Genomic DNA, 22,560 nt, shown 5'->3' on the forward strand with positions numbered 1-22,560 from the left:
TTTTATCCACATAAAATGTTGGCCTGAGATTCTGTGCTCAGCTAGTTGCTGGGCATGAGAATCACCTGAGAGGTTTAAAACAAAAATTCCAAACCACATAGATCAGTAGGTCTGGGTCGGACTTGGAAACCTACATAATAAAGGAGTTCCAAGGATGTGATTTCCACGCCTTGGAGGAAGACGTCAAGGAAAACCTGGGAATATAAGAATTTGAGGTGAGCCGCAAATAAAGGATGGGTTCTGCTCGATGGGGATGGGAGTTCAGCACAAACACAGAGTGGAGAACGCACATGGCTCTTCCGGAAGCTCCCAGAGCAAGAGAGCCGTTAGTCTAGAATGTTACCATTCCATCGGTATTATACGTTAGCTTTGGATTTCTCGGGGTGCTGCAACTAAATATGTGGACTGTTAATAAATGGTTATGTGACAAAACAAAAACATGTTTTTAAACAAAAACTGATAAGCATCGTGACGAATATCAGCAGAAGTATCCTGAGCTCTCAGAGCCCTTAATGTGCAGATGACATGCCCTGGGACAACAGCATGTGGTATTTCCCGTAACTGGCCACAGAAATCTGTTTCCCCTTATGGGACAAGATTCCATGGAACTTATTTCAGAAGTTACTCTCTGTTTGTATCTGTATTTATGTACGTGTCTGTAGATATCTATTTATCTACATAAGTAAGCACATATCCTGTTGTAGTAGGTTTATTTTTTACTCCTTTTCCACTGTCTGAACACCACCTGCTGTATGCACAGTTATAGGTTAATCATGAGTTTAATTCTTTAAACAGCTCACTAGTTTTCATACTATCTCAAAGATGGTTAAAGTTAAAAGGTCTAATTTATTCTTGGAATCAATACTCCCAACACCTCGGATTTCAAATCCAGCAGGCTTCCATGTAGCACCATCCGTCGCATCAATTCACATTTACTCAGGACATTAGGCGAGCTGTGGATTATTTACATGCTCCAGGCTTCTGGTCCACCACCCCACGCTGCTTGGGGAGATCTGGGCCCAAGTCACAGCTGGGACTGTCTGTGCATGTACCCGTATACGAATTCACACTCCCAGTATCTCCCCTTTACTGAGTTGGCATACCCATCCCCCATCCCCAGCTGCTATTTAGGCTGCTGGCAGGTCCCCCTTTCCAGAGGATTGCTCACCACAGAGGGAGGCCACCTTGCCCAGGGAAGCCAGGCCCCTCTGCCCCAGGGGCGGGCCACAGCCCCTGACTGACCCAGATGAGGGCAGGAGAGGCTGACTCTTGCTGCAAGGGTTTCAGGAGAGGGGTTTCACAGATCTAAGGCTCTACTGGCTCTTTCCTTTCCACGTCAGCTTCCCTCCCTCCCTTACAGGTTTTTCCAGAAGCACACACCTTTAAAAATAACTTCCACAAGGCATATGAGACATCCCTTCTAAGAAACTGGAACAAAGTCGCTGTCTGTTGTGATCATGCCTTTTGATCCTGGATTTGGCCAAGATCCTCTGGGCCATCTGATGCTGTCTCTAAGGGCTGTCCCCCCACGGCTATCTTGCCTGGCGGCTCAGCAGCATTCGCAGGTACCTCGACGCACTGGGATTCCACGGTCTACATCACCAAAGACGACTTACTACAAAATGTCGGGCTTGGCATGACTAAATGGGACTCAGTTGCTAAATATGACCTACATGACCAGCTCTCCAACTGCCTCCCTCATGCCATATCACTATCCAGAGGCACCCAACCCTCCCCGCGCCCCTCCTGCCGCATGCAGCCATGCGTCTTGTCAGGTCTGCTGCCTGAACACCTCCAGATTCCTGCTCTCGAGGCCCAACGCTCTGGTTTAGGTTCTCTTCATTTCTTCCCCAGGCTCCTGAGCAACCTAACCGGCCTCTCTGGTTTTGCCTTCCAACCCACCATTCCTCATACATGAGTTTGCACATTTCTCACTTAATATGTTTCAGTGTCCCCTGACTCCCTACACTCACTCCAGCCTTCCTAGCGTGTCTCACAAGCTGTACAAGCGGGTTCCAGGCACCCTTTCCAGCGTCATCCCTCAGCCAGCTGACTGCCCTCCAAACCCCCATCCTGCCCCGCTGTCGAATCCCTTGCTGTGCTCCCACTGTGCCACGCTGCTCCTCCTGCCTGGGGTCCTCATGCTTCAACTGTGTCTCCGGGCTGAAGTCCCAATTATCCTTTCTGACCTCTACTTAGCGTCACCTCTGCCGCGAAGCCTCGATCGACCTGCCGCGGGTCGCAACTACTTTCTCACCGGAGGCCTCGCTGAGCGTACAGTTCTACTTCAGCACTTACACTCACCCTAGATCCTCGCGACCCCTACCACGCACGTCACCTGGTCACTGAGCGGCAATTTTGATCAGCTGTCAACACGTGCAAGTGAGAATGCCTACATCAAATCACAAACGGCAGTCGCTGCTCCTCAACCTCACGCCTCCGCAGAGCTTAGCTACGCCTCCAAGTCAAGGTCCCATGTGACTGAGGCAAGGTGCAAAACACGGCGAGGGATTTGCTAAAATATATTTCCTCTTCTTCTTGGGGAACAGCCAGCCTCCACTTTACAGCCTCCGTTACAGTTAGCTGTGGGGAACTAACGAAGTTCCAGCCAGATCCAGTGCAGAGGGACAAGTAATGGCTTCTACTTCCAGGCCAGGCCCCAAACTTCCCATGAGTGCCCTGCCATATTCTTTTCCCTTCCAGTTCCCTGAGAGGGGGGACACCAGCTTTACTAGGGAAAGAAGATGAGAGTTGCCATCGGCCAGGGTCTCTGAGTGACTCTGTGGAGCAGAGGCCATACGACGGAACTTCCTCTGTTCCGTGACCAAGAAGTACACTTCTACTGTGTTGTCATCCTATTTTGGGGGCCTATTTGTTGCAGTAGTTAACGTCACCCTCACATGGGCAGACACTATGACAAAGCCATTCTAACAAAGAGGACAGTCTGTGTTAGTCTATCTAAGTCAGTCTAAGAAAAACAGAAAGCCTAAAATTACCAAGTATTGTGCAAAAAGAGCTGCATCGATTCCTGAATCCGACTCTGTCAATGACCCTCACCTCTGTATCAAGTCCAGGAAATAAAGAGAAAATCAGGGTCAACCCCACTCACGGTGAGGTGTGTACGTGTGTGTCAGCCACAAAGCTAGTGAGAGGCTGTGGCTAGCTGCCCAGCTAGGAAACTCCATCCTGGAGAGAAGTCCTACCCATCCATGTGACTCAATTTTTGTAAATTAATTTATTGCATGAACATGGTTCCTTTATATTTGGCACAGAAAAAAGTCGCTGATTTTCTAATATCCCACGTAAAATCAAGTTGTCCAAAACATGCGTTACCTCCATCTCCCATCAGACGGTGCTGACTCAGCTGCGCCACCACAAGAGTTAGGTGCTCAGTAAATGTTTCTCAGATGTTATGTAGGGAGGAATTCACAGCAATCCAAGGCCGCATTGTTTCACTCCTCCTTGTGACATTCTTAATTACTTCTTCTAGTATCACCACATTACAAATGAAAACTTTTTATTCTGGGCAGTCATAATTATACACTCTCCATCAGACAATAAAATGTTTATAGCTGAGGCACATTCAGCCTGAAGACGAAGTGATATATTAACTTCTTGATCAAATGCCAGAACGTAGAGATGAATATGAAACAGACATCAATAATTACAGCTTGTACTGGAGCTGTTGGTTTCTAAACCTTTAAGTTCAATGAACAAGTAATAACTGGACAGACACACCCTTCAGAAATTAGAGGTGGGAAAAGATGACCTCATTCCATACCTATCACATAGCAGGCCCCCTGCAGCAATTCAGTGAGAGACATTCCATGGGCCCCAGAGGAGGTAAAGGCCGAGGCTTCTAGAACAATGCCAGGGACTAGGCACAAATGGAAACCTGGCAGAGGAGTACCCAGGAGCTAAGGCTTCTCTCTTGGGCACTACCCTCTTCTCTCCTTCCATTCCCTTTTAACTGTGCCTCCTTAAGAAACTTGTTCTGGACATAAAAGGCAGGTACCCAAATTCAATGTCTTAAAAATGCTGTCTCACAGGGCACCACCCGGGTGGCTCAGTTGGTTTGGCCTGGGTCATGGTCCCAGGATCCTGGGATCTAGCCCTGCAGCAGGCTCCTTGCTCAGCAGGGGGCCTGCATCTCCCTCTCCCTCTGCTGCTCTCGCTGCTTGTTCTCTGTCAAATAAATACATAAAATCTTTTTTAAAAAATGCCATCTCACTAGGAATATTTTTATGCCTCTTCTACTTAAACCAAAAATTTGTTACTAATACTAATAAAAAGAGAAATATCCCTCAGTTCCTTGATTTTACAAGCCCATGTAAAAATATAGGACACTGCGTGGCATTTAATGGAGTGTCCCCCCAACCCAAAGCCTGTCCTTGTGTTCCAGGGATCCAGATCGCCGATGCTGCAGGAAGCGACTCTGATGGCACCACTTTATTGAAGAAATTCTAGCAAAGTGAACGCTTATTTCTAGAATACTCACAAATGAGCAGAAGGAGATACTGTTGAAGAAGCAACACACTTCATTTTAACACTAGAGCACAATGGTTTGGAGGCTCCTTCCTCAGTCTCTTCGTGGCCATCTTGATTGGCTACATACTACCATGTTCTTGACTGGAGTCACAGATCGCTTTCCCACTAAATTCTGGGGCTGATGACGGCTCCAACACTGAGAGTGTGTAAGTGTGTGTAAGTGTGTGTGTGTGTTTCTTTCCAGGTGAGCAGTGTGGAAGGAAGGAGGATAAGATTATAGAGACTAAAGCAGGCAGTTCTGCTCATTTTATCAAAATCTACGGAGAGCATCCCAACCTCAAAATGGAAAATGGGTCTTATTGTCTCAGTATGCTACAGAGGTCATGAATAGATATACACTGATAAAACAATCTTTCGATAGTTCATTGAAATTTACTCTTACATATATTCCACTTCCTAGTAGAAAGTCTCTCACTAATTTAAACCTGGAAACCTAGAAAGATCCTCTGATTACTTCATAATAAAAATTAATTCCTTGAAATTCATTGCCCTGGGTTTCTAAATGCCTTAGACTTGCAAAGTACTCTTAGATTCATTACCGTGTTAAAAGGCACTGATGCCACAAATACCAATCTACATTTGGTTTTGGAAAAAGATTTCCATGTACATATTTTGTCCAAATATTACTATTTGTTTCATGAAAGTCAGGACTAAGACTTTAGTAGAGTGTAAATTTTAAGCCAATGAATAAACAGTTGGCTGGAAAAAATATTAAATTGACATGCAAAGCATTTGTTGCTCTGCCAGATACTAAAAATAAAAGCAACTTCTGCCAACATGAAAAAACTTGAATTGTTTCAGTTGGTTCTGAATTTGACTACTGGGTTTCACACTAAGTTAATTTTCCAAAATGAGGTCTGACATAATATTACCTTGTTTCCCCAAAACCTTATCTCATAAAAAAACACACGCAATTGCATCTTATTTAAATATTGACCTCATACAATATTTTTTTTAATAATGTAGCAGGACATAACATTTCTAAAAAAAGCAGTATCTTTACCTAGCAAATAAAAATCTGGACATTTTGGAAGTTTACCTTCATAGTTTAAGAATTAAATTCAAACTTGGCTTAGAGTAAACAATAAGTGAGGTTACTAAAATACCAAAAAGAGAACATCTTCGACCAAAGGTAGCAGGGAAATCAGTAGATTTTAAAGGTGAAGTTCTAGGCTGTTACTCAAAGTTCAGATAACATTTTATTCCCATCCTTGGCCTGCCCCTCCCTTAACTGTCTCTCTGAAAAAATAAATGGGCTTAAAATACAGAGTCTGAGATTTATGATCAGTTGCAGAAACCTGTTTAACTACTAATTTATAGTTTTGGCCAAGGTATTTAACTCTGTCATCAGAACTGATTATAGCAAACCTGAGATTATACATTCAAACTCTCCTTTTGGTGAAAGAAATAGAATGTTCTGCTGAAAATCAGAAACAACCTGAGGGCTCCCGACAAGAACGCACTACCAACCTTCCTTCTCAGAACCAGCACAATAAAGCTCAAAATTACTGTTCCTTAGTAAGTTGTTTTAGCCTGAAGGACTGAAACAGTAAATCACAGATACGTTAATGCTACACCAATGGCCTGAAATGTATTAATCTCAGTTAACAGTAACTGACGTTTACATCCCTCGTCTACTTCAGGCATTCAAGCAGTAGTAAATGCACAGGCCGAGGCTTCAGGAACTGAAGTTAAGACTGATCCAAAAAGAATCCTCATTTTGTTGTGAGCAGATGGAGAAGACAAATGACTACTCTTTTCGGGCAACATGGGTGCTCTAAGAATAATGTTCCCATTTTATTGCTTTACTGAGCAAAATGTCTACTTCAAATTAAAGCTGGTAAAATAAACCCAGTCCCGACGACATGCCAGCCGGGTTCATCGCAGCCAGTCCCTTCCTCTCCCTCAATTCCCTCCCTTGCCCCCGCTTTCCTGCTGTACCATATTTTGGAGCTTTTCGCAACCCAGGCCCCCCAAAAATGAAAACTTAGGAGATGCGGCCCCCTCATCAAATGAGTCCGCTGCTACATTCAATCCCACCAGGATGCCTTCCACGGGCTTCAAACGCTCCCATCTGTATGAGGGCCCCCAGGAGGGCAGCACGATCGCGGCAACGGACAGGCTGAAGAAAGGCTTCTACGGCTGGACTTCCGCTCACGGGCTCCCAAATCAGCCCCTCAAGAGGCCTCGCTGGCAAGGCATCAGCACGAGCAGAGAGGAGGAACGTGCCTGCGGGGGTCATTAAGTGAAGGAAGTGGATACAGGAAAGGAAAAACAGAGCTTGCAGGGAAACGGCAGTGTACGGGCCCTGGGCGTGCGAGTACCTACCCTGCCTGCCTGTGCCACGGTGACATACTAATGCTTCAGACAAAACCACCAGACTGCACGGTGGAGACTTCCCCCACAATGGGATTTTTAGGGAAAAGGTTTCCATACTGGAAGTTTGTATTCCCTTATAAGGAGTCTGAAATGAAATGCTGTAAGTAAACAAAACAGGGGATATTAAATCATAAAATAAAAGATTTTCTCATATTTGGTCTGGATGCCTTTTTACGATGAATTCTGTAAGCAGATACCTAATCTCCTAAAATCTTGCTTTTTCTATAATGGTTCTTCTCACCGAAATGGAAGCAAGATATGATTTTTGTTCTCTTAAATAGCAACTAGTTATTTCCTTATTCCAGAGCATAGGAAGAATATTAAATATGCTACCATAAATTAGTGGAATTTTGCTAATAATAAAACAATAATCAAACAATAATATAACTTATTTTCTAATGTTCCCAAATATATATCATCAACCCAGAGAAAGTTCATACCAGCCAGCTACCAAACCTCTGGGGCGTCTGGGTGGCTCAGTGGGTTAAAGCCTCTGCCTTTGGCTCAGGTCATGATCCCGGAGTCCTGGGATGGAGCCCCGCATCAGGCTCTCTGCTCAGAAGCGAGCCTGCTTCCCCCTCTCTCTCTGTCTGCCTCTCTGCCTGCTTGTGACCTCTGCCTGCTTGTGATCTCTGCCTGTCAAATAAATAAATAAAATGTTTAAAAAAAATAAAAATATAAAAAATTTTAAAAAGCTACCAAACCTCTGAGGAAGGCTGAGGAAGGGAGGAAAACTGGGCAAAGCAGCAGTAAGCAGTTCTCTACCTTTGCTGAGCACTCGCTGGGCACGAAGATGTCAAACCACCAAACATCCAGTCTTATCTGCCTACTTCTTATATGATTTCTCAAAGCCCCTTCTAGTTAGGTCCATGAAACACACATCTAATGAAAACTACTTCCTGTGGCACCAATCCACTTTATACTCATTAATTCATTCAATCTTTTAAGTAATGGGACGGGCGCCTAGGTGGCTCAGTCAGTTTAACATCAGACTCCCGATTTAGACTGAGGTCATGATCTCAGGGTCCTGGGACGGAGCCCCAGGTTAGGCTCCACACTCAGCATGGAGTCTGCTTGCGATTTCTCTCCCTCCCTGTCTGCTCTTCCCCGGGGTCGTGCTCCCTCTCTCAAATAAAGTCTTTAAAAAAAAAAAAAAAAAGAAGTAGTAGTAATGGGAAAGAGGAATAACAATCAAACTGTTCTTAGAAGGTTCCAAGTTGTATCACCTGGCGTTGTAACTGCCGAGTACAATTATACCCTCTTCTCTTCTAAGAACCATCTCATAATTTAAGGAATGATAAGACTGAAAGAGGTACTTAGGAAGGCATTTCCAGGCAGAGCTGAATTTAAATCATCGTCCAAATACTACATTCTGACCTTTTTAAATTATTAACATTTTAACTGAAGGTATATAAAAATTAATCAATTGCTTTCATTATTTGACTATGAAATATCAATTCTACTGCTTCCAATAAAGAACCAGTAATTACTTTTATAACATTAATATAATTAAAGTCATTTATAAAGACAGTATAAACTGAGACTTTCTTGCACTTATGACTAATCCATTATAAACAAACGCCGATCCTAAAAACACGATTCCAGAATAAGTGCAGTTACACTGGATACAGATAAGAAAGAAGAAGGAGCTCGCTGGGTACGCTACACCAAATGCACGAAAAGTACAACTGATTTTATACTGGAGGGTTCAATAAATAAATAAACAAACAAACAAAGTCCTATCCTTTTTCCTGCTATGCATGCTTAGATTTCTTGTACAAACAACAGAATGCTCCATCTCATTCACTTCAATAGAATAAACTCTTTAGAAAGACTGAAAAGACTTAATAATCAAATCCCAAATTTTATGCTCACTTTTCCAATTTCTACCAGTTTCCTGACACAGTTAACATAAGCAGGAAAATCTTTGCAGTAAATTGAGTGAAAACTCAAGCAAAAACCCAAGTCAAGACTCAAACATCTTGAGGAATCGTGGCAAGCTACATATATCCCATGTTGCTCTTGGTTTCCCATCTCTTCTTTGCTTCAAACCTAAAATAAAGAACATAGAAATCGCAGTTTATTTTTGAAATACTTTCTTAAACATGCTTTCTAAGTGCCACAGTAAAATAAAACATTTCCACGACAAAGTAAATATCAAAAAGGATGAAGAAATGCATCCGTACTTATAGTAGGATAAACATGCAGCAAAGACACAAAGAATAAAATGAGTAACAATCACACACAAACTGGACCCATATGATGTATTCCAGGATTTCTGTAATTCCTATGAAGGTACCAGAATTACTACTAAGTCTTAAACAAACTTACCCCCATGCAAGTTTCTTCTTTTTTCGGGCAACCTGTGAATTTTCAGCATCCTTTTTGGCTTTTACAAAGTTGTGGCAGGCAACCGCCTTAGCAATTTTTACACCAAGCTATGAATTACAAAGGAGAAAAACAAAAAAAAGTGAAAAAAAAAATTCCAACTAATACAAGAATTACAGTCAGATAAATACTTGAGAACTTGTGGGTATGAAAGCCGTAGCTACAAATTAGAAATTCTTATGCTCAAGTTCCCTTGAAGAAGCAAAGTAAACGAATGCACAGAGGAGGCCCGTATTCCCTTACCTCCCACAGACCCTATACCCTGGTTATACCAGTTTCCTGGATGGAAATCCTTCCCAAACCGAGGGCCCTCGAGGGTCCACAAGGATATGATGAAGATCTTCAAGCTATTCCAGCATTTCAGTAGGCCAAACAGGAATTTACCCCTGATAAGGCTGCGCAGACTGACAGAGACATCAAGTTTCCTTGCTCCGGGCCAGAATTATCGCAACTCAGTATGGTCACATCAGTTATCTCATGCTGATCAGAAGCTCTGATTGGCAGTCATAGATGTGATTAATAAAACATGGGAAAGCTAATTACTGCTTCATAAACGCACTTGGTATGATGGGCAACAGCTTTTAATTCCTGATAGGAAACAGAATACAGGGGGTGCTAAGAGGCGAAAAGGCTGGGCCCGAGGACCAGAGCACCTAAGTGTTCCCTTTGTGGGCCCCTCTGTTGCTGCTCGGCCTGGCACCCATCTGCACCAGTCCTGTAAGGTCCCATTAAAACAAAGCCTCCGACCCACCCTACCCCAGCCCCCACCCCACCCGTCTGCATTCTTCTCTAAATCAACCTAAAACAATCTTCCTTCCTGTACTTCTCCAGCCCTTTAGCCTCTGTGCCATAACCTAGTTTGCATACTCTAGTCTACACAGCTCTCTGGCTGCTGAACTTGCTCAGCAAGTACCTCCGGGACAAGCAGGGCGATCTTCGTGTTGTAGTGGCTCTGATCGTCAAAATGCCTGCCTACATGGATAGCTCAAAAATAAAAATATCTGTTAAGCTCCCAGGTTGAACAACAAAGGCTGAAAATCTCCCTTTTTGTCCCTGGACTCACTCTAATGCATATGAGTGGACAACAGATGGGAAGACAAGAAAGAAGCCACTGTCAGGCCCATGTGGTAAAGCCCGAGTCTTAGGGACCCGCTGGCCAACAGTGAGGCATCGTGGGTGGGTTAAGAGCACATGTATGAGAAGCCAATTTAGGAAAGTGAGGCTGACACGCTTGACACTTCTTTCAGCTTATTCTGGAGGACAGTTTCCTTTAGGACGAAACGAACAAGCAGAAATCAAGCACTGCTTGGGGTTTATGAGGGACAGCACACATTGATTTCATTTTCCAGTCCAGGTAAGAAAATGCATGAAGAATGGCAGCAACCCGACAACCAAACCAGAGTGCTGCACTGGTCAACACCCACAGGAAAACCACTGACCAGAGAAGGATCCACTGCGACCTAGGAGAGCCCTTGAGAACGACTAACTTCGGAGTCCCCCAGTTCACACCATATGACCGGCACCACCACCTTCATCGTCTTTTTTTCACAAGACAACATTCATTCAGCAAATACCACAAGGGCACAAAGGCATTGTTTGGCCAGACATTGTTTTAGGCGCTAGAGGTACAGCACTGAACAAAAAAAGCTGATCTTCACCCTGGGGGCTGGCAGAAGGGGTTGCCAGTGACGTGAACTGTTTGACTCTTTCAATACTGGTCTCCTTCCCCTGGTTGCCTTTTGTTTCCAGTTCTTCATCATAGAAAAGTTCAGATAAGTCAACTAAGAGGGCTACAAATCAAAGGGCTTAAAGCAGCACCACCTGAGGAGAAAATGCAGCCAGAAAGACGCTGTGGCTAATTTATCATGAAGATGGATTCCACTGGAAAACTCTCCATTTGTCCCTTCTAGTCAGCCATGGCATGGCTGGGCGCTCCTCCACCTTGTGACACCAGCATCTCAATGCGTGACTTTCCAGTTTGGTGCAGAAGAAGAAGAGAAGGATGTGGAGGGTCTCACGTTGGCTCTTAAATGCTTTAGTTCAGAAGCGACACACATCGTTTCTGCCCACAGTCCTCCGGTCACAACTATTCACACAGTTCCACCTAAGGAAGGCGGCTGGGAACGGGGGGCGCTGCGGGCTTCCAGTGGAGCAGCAGATGCACCTAATAAACTGTCCACCGTCCTAAAACCCAGCTTGCTACCTGTGTGAAGATGCACGCCATGTCTCTCCACATCCCTGCAAAATATTTAGCAACTTCCCTGCCCCTCACCCTCCAAAAGGTAAAATGTAGAACTCTGTGTTTTCCTATTTAGCTATATTCCTATGTATTATGTATCAAATGCAAATTTGATATATGATATAGTTTTGCCAAGTCTACCTCCCAACAAAGGTCCCATTTGGCGAGTTTATCTTATATTTAAATTGAGAATATACTTGGAGGATAAAGCAAAAATGGTCTGAACCATAGCTGCCATGTACCATTAAGCATGTAAAAAAATTATTTTCTGAAACTTTTGTAAATTAACATGTAGCTTATATTTTTGACTTATTGAAATTTCCCAACACGGGTTTTTTGGACTGGGGATGGATAAGCAAAGAGTGATACCTCAATGTGTTTGATTTAAATGGGACTCATCATCTCAACATGATCACACACCCAAGAAAGTAAAAGCTTCTAGTTTTCTGGCAACGTTTAGGCCAGACCAGCACAATCAGCATCACAGTAAGGATTTAGAGCATACATTTCATAAGACATATACAAATTTATTAAAAATAATTCATTAAAATGTATAAGACACATATTTACACAAGAGGGCTCCATCATTTCTGTGGACTAAGTAGATGTAATAAATGGCCAGGAATATAGGTAATACTTTCAAACAGACCTGTCTGTATAAAAGGTATATTTTCCAACTATATTTTGCCTTGGGTTAGGTTAAATAAAATGTTCTTCGACTGATAAACATTCAACAAGCCTCGTTTATGTACTTTACAGAAAGAATCTCTTAACTTGTAATGATGATGAAAAGTCCTATCAATTTTGTGTCCTTCACATGCTTAAAATGTGTTTCACCTATTCCTACGGAGAAAGAAAAAAGAACAGAAATATTTGGAAATATAAAAGGACAATAAGATCTTCTATGGAAGAGACAGTTGAGAAGAAACTCATTTTCCCAGGCAAGATGACTAACCCGAGTTCCTGAAGATAAAAGAATATTGTGCTATGTTTCAGTATTACAAATAATATAGGCCAACAAGAATCCCCCTTTCACTTCTGTAAAAAGAAAAATGCATCTTCATGCCCAAAGTAAACATCACAAAAGCCTGGTCAATGGTTTTCATATTAAAAAAAAAAAATGTTTTGGGTCATCAGATAACTACAGCAACCCAATGTGGAAAGAAAATGTTTAAAATGAATAAAAATATATACAGAATTTCTTGGATGTGTAGCCAAAGTATCAGCATTTTCCATATAGAACATCCAATATTTTGCTGCATTTTAATTAAGGTGTCTAAACATTATCACAAAGAACTGCAAATTGGTCAGAGCAAGCGGTAAGGAAAATTAAGCTCTAAAGGCTTTTTATCACCATATTTCAGGAACCAAGGGTGTAAAATGTTCTAATTTGGGATATATTAAAAGCCATAAAAGGTCTTTCAAAAAGATTAATGGTACTTTGCTTGGATTTAAGATAAGGGCTTTAGCTGGTTGGAAAAGCAGGGCCCTGGCTGGACCCTTGGGGCATTCATCTTTACAGCCACTTGGAAGATTTGTAAAAGCGTCTGCATAACCTCAAGCAAATGCACGGCGACATTTTTTTAATTCCTTTCAATTTTACAGGTTTAGCATGTGTAAATCATATTGGGTTGTAAAACAGATATAATGGAGCATCTTGTAACATAGTAGAGATTTTTAAAAGACAAACTTTCAAAATCAAGATGGTTTTTCCGGCTAAACCTGTGCCATTCCAAAGTTCGCCGATAATCATTTGAGGCATCGGATTCGAACAGCTTCATCTAGCGTAACTGTAAACTTCTTATCCATTTCATAAAATATTTTACTCATCTCAAAATTACTAGCTTGCAACAGATTTATGAAGTTTTCTTCCCTTTTGAACACTTTCAAGACACTTATTTAAAAATACCAATTATCATACTTTAACTTTTTATGGAATAATAGGGCTCTATGAAAAATATTTATGCCATTCTCTTTTGTTCTTTAATTAAATGAAAACAGATGTTTTCTGAAGTAAAGCGGAACCATTACTGGAGTACTTAAAGTGTTAAGGTCTTTAATTTTTATATCAGTTTGGTCGACAATTCCTGATTGTCTTTACTCAAGCTCAACATTAATGTCAAGCAAGTTACCTAGGAGACGAAAGAGATCAAAGAGACAAAAACCCCTCCAATGTCTGATTAATCAAGCCTGCAAACAGCTTATTTCTTTTAGCCTGCATGCAAGTATGAAAATGAGATTCTGGGAGCCGAACATTGTGCAGATTTGTTCATTCTTATCAGAACAAAGCCAGCGGCAGCTTATTTCATGGATCATTGGCACTGTCGTCAGTGCGACACAGAACGGGTGACAGCTCCTCATTTTGAGGCTTGAACAAAATTAGCAAAAAGTCGGCACAAATTAGCCTCTCATCTTTTTGGTAATATGACATTATTCATTTACTTTTTATCCAATTTTTAATTTTTTCCTTGTCAGCTATCCCTTTCTAGTGTCTCTTGCATGGCATCATAAAATGCCTTCATAAAAACAAGCACAGAAATAGGCAAAGTTGAAATAACATGGAAAGTTCAAAAAGCAAATAAGAAAAAGCTCTTCCAGTGACTGATGACGCTTCTTGTTTTTTACAACTTCCAAAACTCTGCGCTAATATTGATCAATAGCTCAGAACACCACGCAGCTAAGGAGTTTTGGGAAATCAGGGGTAAATTTCAATCAAGAATATGATGCGGCTAATGTGTTTCACTCAAACTACAATGTAACGTGGCGATGTGCGGTAGTAAATCTGGGGTGTCTGCACTGGGACTGGGTCCTCTCTGTGGTCACACCTGAGATGCCAAAGTTGTGATGTCTGCAAACAGGCCACGCTCTCTCCAGTCACCTTCTACATCAAGTCGTCTTCTGTTACAGAAACAGACTAATTTCACTGTCATCTTAAAATGTGCACGCACAGGTTTACACGTTTGTGTGCTACACCTATCTGTGTGTGTTCAACTGTAGAAACACCAATTACTTATCTTTATATCTCAACTGTCTAGGAGTTAAAGCCAAGTAGTTTTTATACTTCCAAGCATAACCCAACAAATTGTTTTTCAAACACATCACAAAGATATTTATATATAGCCATATCATATATGTCACGAGTGTGTGTGTACACATACATACACTCATATATGATTCATCTGCAATTTATAGAAATAGTATGTGTTTGGTCCACGAGGTGTAAAGAAGATATACTTTGCTTCCTACACTCAACTTTGATTTCACAGTGAAATACTTTATATAACACCTGTTTTAATGATGACTATTAAGGCTTCAAATTATATGTAGATTACAGTAATCCAAAGGAGGGCGAAAAGATGTTATACTGTTGAAATTACTCCTGGATATAGACATTTATATTCAAGCAACTTATCCCATTCATAAGGGAAAAAAAGCATTAAAAAATTAACCGTAAGCTGTTAGATGCTTTACACAGTCCCCATTAGAAAGACAGTTTTTTTTTTAAAGAACTGTAGTACTGTTTTCAGCAATTTCTTTATCTCTGTTCTTCTAAGTAAGAAAGCTTATTAACAAGCTTTGAACTTAAAATCACATTTACAATAATGTGCCATCAACAGTTTTATAAGCTAATTAGAAAAAGATTAATTAATGACTGGCTGCTAATAAAATGGCAATCATGAAGAAAGAAACCAAGGGTGCTAAGCTTCAACTACCACCAATTAAGAGCTAATTACAAACAAATTATATATGTGTTTTGCTGTGGGCTTTAATTTACTAAAATGGTTTTAATTAAAAGAGAAAACATGCTGATTAATTGAACTGCAGAAAAAATCTACAGTATAAACTGTGCTTTGTCTGTCTCTTTAATTAGACTTGTAACATCTGAAATCTTTTCTTAAGATTTGTTAAAGCACAGATAAACATAATTAAAAGAGAGCATAAGGAACACCATTCTAGGTGATCACCCAATCATACAGAAAAGGTTAAAAGAAGACATCCTCAACGCAAGGAGATCTAAGCAGGCACACCTAAAAACCTGAGAGGAAAACCTATCACTCGGCCCCATTTTTATTTTTCTTATATTAATATGCTCCAACTTTAAGGCTATACACAATTTTTTATGGGAATGAATATATCTTTAAACTCAATGTAAAGGAATTCAAACAGCTAGACCTTCCCTTACCAGGATAGGCACAATTTATTTCCCAAACAGTCTGCTAACTATTCATCTATATGAAATTACTGAAATTACTTCTAAGAACTAAGAAGAACAAGGCTTCAAAGATTTAAAATCACCATTTAAAAAGCCCCCCGGACTATGCTCAGAGTATGCAATGATAGACAGAAGGACACTTAAATTAAGAAACCACCGAGAAATGACCAAAGTTAATGAAAGTAAGTCAGTTCTAGATGATCCTTAACAGACACACAGCCCCCCACAGCAGAGAAGGCCCAACTTCCCCAGGTGGCTGAGCATACCGCTGCCAGCAGAAGGCTGCTCGGAGAGGGCTTTTCTCTCCCCTGTGTCCTAGATTCCTTTCCGCTGTGTATCAGGGAAACACACCACAAAGAAAATGGTCCTAAACTCTCCTAACTGGAAATAGGAAACAAACAAACAAACAAAAAACCCAAAGAAAAAGTAAAGGACAGAAGGCAGGGCAGTAACGTTTCAAAGACAGACACAAAAAATACTTGGCAGACATTAGATGATTTTGTATGAAATAATGTATTCTTCACCTACACCTTCTGGTACTAGCAACAAAAATAATATCCTTCCTAGAAAATGAAATGTTGAAATGGATATTTTAGAGTCTCTCTCTCTATATATATAATATTTAACGCATTATATTTTGTATACCCAATATTTAGTGGTAAAAGATTGCAATAATTAAGAAAACAGAGTATGTACCATCTCTCTTAGAGTCACACATTCCAATGATAAACTCTTAAAATTGCTAATTGGAATGTACATTCAGTTTCATATCTGAATGAACTGTTTTACCTTTGGAAACATGGTTGTTAAGATATTTCTACCCAAAAAAAGTATTCACGAAAATGAAAATAATTTTGCTCTTTGGATTATAGCCTAAAAGAGCTCAGAATGACAAGATTTGCTTCATTGTAATATATTTTTCAATTCAGCTTTTTTTTTGTATGTAATGCAAACAATTAGAGCTTTGAAAATAGCACTGACAAAAAGTAACTTTAAACTTACCAAGTTTGACAGAATCTTTATTTCAACAATTTAAACAAATACATCAATTCCGAACCCTACGCGTCATAATGTTCCAGGTACTCGGACAGGTAAATCTGCCCAAACTGCATGCTCTGGGGAGAGTGGGGTGATTGAAGTTCTTATTCCATTAAGACAGCACCACATGTACGTCAACATAAAGCTAAAACCCAAGATGAAAAGAGTGAACTGTAGCCAGAGTCCTCTCAGAGAAACTAAAGCCAAACAATGCAGCGCACTGGAAAAATTCTGAACGCGACAGCAAGTGCAGGAGCACTCACGGCATTTCTGAGAAAGGACCCCTCCCTAGATCGGAACCTAAAATGCAGCAATGATCTCCTCCAATGTATATCTGCCCCTCTTCAATGAGAACGCCGTCACATTTTTTAGGAAATTGCTCTAGAAACAGAGCTCAGGCTACAAATTAATAATCTCCCCAAATTAGAGAGCATTCTGTTTATTTAACTAGGAAAGGACACAAGACACAACTCAATCAATTCAAACATCAGTGCTTTTTTTTTTTTTTAAGGCCATTCCCATCTTTGTTATTTAAATATTAACAAACTACCCATATTTCAACAGTATTAACTTTACCTATGTTTCGGAGTCCAAAAATTTAAGTCGTCTTATTTAATTTCACAAAATTAAAATTTATTTCTCAGTTTAATTCATACTGCCAATGTAATGAATGCTCTTTTCAGGTTACACAAAATAATGACCATGTTACAACATGAAGTACTGATGTTTTCAAAGAATGAAGTTTAGCTGGTGCTGCCAAAGACTATCCTACTGGAGTCATTTACAGAAAAAGTAGTTTTTAAGGAATTTTAGCTATACAAAGTTCAAACAAAATTCACAGACAACCTCTCTTTCTCATTCATTTCTACTCTGACACTGTACAGTTATAAATGAAGGCAACCTGAGCAATATATCTAGATAATGGAGACGTGATTCATTCCATGGCAGAAACTCACTGCTGCCAAACCAAGGGGGTCTCATTTATCTACAGCGGGCTAACGTCAGTGAAGGTGCCCAGAGAAAACTCTCTTTCCAAAATGTGACATTCAACCTAAGTGTTGCCTACTTAATTAAACTAGGCTTTAGCACTTAATTTTAAAATATATGTTTCTACTCACTTCTATTAACTGGTATAATTTGGATTATAAAAAAGAAAATATGTCATGAAAGACCAGTACCAAAGGATAGAATTTTTAAGGATCACTATCAATGAATGCAATGTACTTCCAATCCAGGCCTTAGGTTAACAAGCCACAAATACGTTCAGATATTCTGTGTGCATGTAAAACTGATATATTTTTTTAAAAACAACTTCTTTTTTTAAAAAAACAGAACAGTTTCATCAATATGATACAAACCCAAGTATATTATTCCACTATCTCTCCTCCAAGACTGTTAATGACAAAGAAGTTTTAATCAACAGGAGGGACAGTCCCAAGGCAACCATGTTACTACATGGCAAAAACCAAAGATGTCAGCAGAATCTAGGCTTCAAACATATGAATTTGAGCTGTCCCCTCAAACCAGAAAATATGCATCCTTGATGTGATTGGTAATTTAAGGGAATGTGATTCTGGAAAATATGTATTTGCTATGCCACAATGATAGTGCATGGACAAATGGCATACCGTTGTTTTTGTTTTGTTTTTTGAGGAACAATTTTCAAGGCCCATTCGCAGGCACAGTCCTACTTTGGGCTTCCTTTTTTTTCAATACTGATGCTGCCCTATTGGTTTCACAGGCTTAAAAATGTTAAACATCAAAAATTAGTTTCACTTATTATGGTTGGAAAAGGCTTTAAGAACTCTGGGATCTGTGCCTCTGAGCAAAGGCTTTATCAGCAGGTCCCAGTCACTGCTTCTTGAAAAAAGAAAACGGAACTGATTAAAAACCAATATACCTGATTTCCAAAAGGACACCTACCATGCACTTATACAGTTAATTCATAAAGGGTTTCTGCCCCAAACTCACAATTACTTACTTCTCAAAATCCCATCTCTCATATCCACGGTGATTGGCACCAAGGGGATAAATGCAAAAAATTAAATCTCAAACTAAACTATTTATTCAAGAATTCCATCTTGATTACTTTAGTTATTCTTCACGGGTGTTTAATGAACACGGCATCGGTGTCTTTCCAAAGTCTGTGTCTGAACAGCAAGCACTTTCCAAATGTTTTGTCATTTACATAAGGAAAAGAATAGAATAAATTTTATTTTTTCTCCTAAGCAGAATTCTTTAAGCCCACACTAAGTAAGCTTAATTTATTTTACTAGAATTAGGCATTATAATTGTATGGAAGTTAAAAAACAAAACAGTTGAGAAAAATGTTTACTATCCTCGCAAGTGATGGAAATATCCTTTATTTCTGAAGCAACCTCATTTATCACAAAGGTAATAGGAAATCACACTCTTAAAATGGAAAATACCTAGTCAGTGCTATGCAATTCTCATTTCTATAACAGCAGTATAACAAAACCAAACACAAAAAAAGAAACCGAATATCCTCAAAGGAAACACGCATCTCTGAGGCTGGTAAGGAGCTACTTCTGTACATTCTGACACGCAGCTTCCACCGGCAGAGGAAGGAAAGCTCACGAGTGATCTCTGACGAAGCAGCTAAGGAGGGAGTCACATGCAGCTGCTAGTGAGCACAAGGCCACGGTGACCCCATCCCCTCCCAGTGCATCATTTAAAAAAACCATATCCAGTTCTCAACTGTCCAGGTTTTACTGCAAGATTTAATAAAGACATAAAAGATTATATAATTCAATATCTCATTTAAGACAAATTTTGGGTCTGCTTTGCCAGGTAAAGATGAAAAGTACAATCCAATAATGTTTTAAAAATCTAGTTGGCAACCACCACCACAAAAACTGTCCCAAACAGGAAAAGAATCAGCAGTCGATGCTAAAACTAGTAGGTAAAGTATAATGACAGACAGAAGATTTGCATAGTCTCAAATTATCTCCCATCTCTCCACGAGATACTTATTAACTACATATGGGAAAACAGTAACATTATAATGTGGAGAAACCTGGCCTAAATCAAAAGCTCAAAGTAACATCATCAATACATGGGGCAAACAGAAATCATGTGCCTCCTGATATCTTGCATTGAGAAGAACACAGCATCATTTCTGTGATATTCCTGCCAAAAATGCATGAGGAAATAGAAGACAAACCAAAACTGAAGGGCATTCTACAAAATAACTAGCCTCTATTGCTCAAAAATGCTACCATGCTGAGCAATAAAGACAGACTGAAGAACTTTCCAGATTGAAGAAGAATAAAGAGATGTGACAACAAAATGCAATGTCCTAGACCTGGAAAAAGAAACAATCCTTTCTTCTATAAAGGAAATCAGTGAGACATTTGACAAATCTAAAAGAGGTATGTAAGTTGGAATGAATGGCAAAGTAAATATTAAGTGTTAACATCTTGGGTACCTAGGTGAAGGTAAAAAGAAAATCTTTGCAACTTTCTGAAAGTCTAAAATTATTTCAATATAAAACTTTTTTTAAAAAAGTCAAATATAAGCAACTCTTAAAATTTCAGCATTACTAACTTTACCTAGAAAACACACAGAGCCTGCAGTAAAGTAAATGCTTCTCTCCGAATTCCCCTTGCCTCAGATGGGGGTGAGAACCAACAGAAAAAGACAAAAAAAAAAAAACAGCCCGCCATGGATGGGTCATGTGGAGCCCACATTTTAATGCTGCAGACTGGGCCTTGCTTTATTCCTTCTTGTTACTAAGCCAAGATCTGAGAAAACTTACCTCAAGCCTCTGGCTGAGTCATAATCAGCCTGTTATTTGGGAGATTATAAAATGCACAACTCTCAGGTCTTCCAAAAGGAAGAATGGACAAACAATGACATGGGGACATTAGTTTGTTGAGTCCTATGATCCATGAGGGAGAGATAAAGACAAAGAAGTCACAGTATTTCTGAAAACAATCAGGAGGCCAAACCCTAAGGCCTTGCTGGTTTTACTATGCTTCTATCCTTAGCTTTACTGGAACTACACAGTCATCTCAGAGATCAGCCACATGCTAATGGTACAGCATTTGCTGGACAGCAGTCACAAACACCCACAATTTTTGAAGGGATTCAAGAGACACCTGCTCAAACATGTGGCACAACATGGACCTAAGTGGTGCCTTTAAGGACCGGTTCTCCAGAAAGTTTTGCTTCTCACCCAAGTAAGGTGGATATCCAGAGAAAGCTGCCAACAGCTTCCACACCTGCCTATTTAGATGTGACCAAGACTAATGATTGGTGTTGCTGCCCTATGTGCCTTTCAGATTCTGAAAGCCTACTTATGCCTTCAGCCACTCCCTCCTCCATCATACGTCCTTCTGTGCCCACTCCTCCCCATCCCTGCAGCCATATCTACCTTACCCACTGGACTCTCTTCCAAGCTCCAAAGCATGTCCCTCCCCATCCTTCTCTGATATTTCAGGGTCAACTCCCCAAAATTTGAAGATGAGATCTAATGATACAATTTGCTATACTGTATATACTTGCAGGCTACCCAACAAACTTAACTACGACCTCTAACAACAGTTCTATGGAAAAGTAATTTCCAGGTACCAAAATAGTACCATCAAATATTAAGTGCTCTATTGTTGAACAGAACTTTAAAGATGGTCTTTAACACAAAGCTGATGTTTAGAGGTAAGTGCCAGGTATATACCAAGCTAAAGAAGCCACTATAATAACTGTCAAATGACACTTAAATCCTAGGGGGCTTATGGTACCATTCAACACACTATCAAATTCATTTTATCAAAATGTAATAGGGGTGCATGGATGGCGCAGTCATTAAGTGTCCAACTCAGTTAAGGCTCAGGTCATGATCTTAGGGTCTGCTTAAGATTCTCTCTCCCTCTTCCTCTGCCCCCTCCCCCACTCCGTGTTTGCACACCTAAATACATGCATGCTCTTTCTCGCTAAAATAAATAAATCTTTAGACATGGAGAAGCAACATGGGGGGGTAGGGGGATAGGAGAAGAATAAATGAAACAAGATGGGATTGGGAGGGAGACAAACCATAAATGACTCTTAATCTCACAAAACAAACTGGGGGTTGCTGGGGGGAGGTGGGATTGGGAGAGGGGGAGCGGGCTATGGACATTGGGGAGGGGAGGCGAACCATAAGAGACTATGGACTCTGAAAAACAACCTGAGGGTTTTGAAGGGTCAGGGGTGGGAGGTTGGGGGAACAGGTGGTGGGTGATGGGGAGGGCACGTTTTGCATGGAGCACTGGGTGTTGTGCAAAAAGAATGAATACTGTTACGCTGAAAAAATAAATAAAAAGGGAAAAAAAAATAAATAAAACAATAAAAAAAAATAAAAAATAAAAATAAAATAAAATAAATAAATCTTTAAAAACATGTAATGCCTAAATCATTCTATTTGAAAACAGAATGATAAAATGCTATTATATCCAATAAATGTTATAATCAATAAAATCAAAATATGGCTCCTTTAAAAAAGAAAGAGAGCAAACATTAAAGCACAGGAAGTATCATAAGCTGGAAAGGGAAGAATGAATCTTACAAGGAAAAAGTAAACATTAATTGTTTTAAATGTCACTTTTTGAAAGGTCCCCTAACTGCCATTTATGCTGCTTCTTGCCTAAGTCCTAAACTCAAGCTCCAAGCTTCATAATTTCCTGAAGATTAGCCATTTAATAAATAAGCACAAATACACAGACATGTTACAAACAGAAGTATTTACTGGGTCAACTGA

At 40.2% G+C, this 22,560-nt stretch overlaps 1 protein-coding gene across 2 annotated transcripts in view; it reads right to left on the minus strand.

The window, feature by feature from the left end:
* Positions 1-8,627: 8,627 nt before the first annotated feature.
* The window catches only part of FAM204A (family with sequence similarity 204 member A), a 33,602-nt gene continuing 19,669 nt past the window's right edge, over positions 8,628-22,560 (minus strand). For both annotated transcript variants that reach the window (XM_046027057.1, XM_046027058.1), the window contains exons 7-8: positions 9,259-9,365; positions 8,628-8,979 (exon numbers count right to left, since the gene is read on the minus strand). In XM_046027057.1, coding sequence (XP_045883013.1) covers positions 8,928-8,979; positions 9,259-9,365 — 159 coding nt within the window. In that variant the 3' untranslated portion in view covers positions 8,628-8,927. The remainder of the gene's footprint in view (positions 8,980-9,258; positions 9,366-22,560) is intronic.

This window comes from Meles meles, chromosome 13 (assembly GCF_922984935.1).
Source record: "Meles meles chromosome 13, mMelMel3.1 paternal haplotype, whole genome shotgun sequence".
NCBI lineage: Eukaryota > Metazoa > Chordata > Mammalia > Carnivora > Mustelidae > Meles > Meles meles.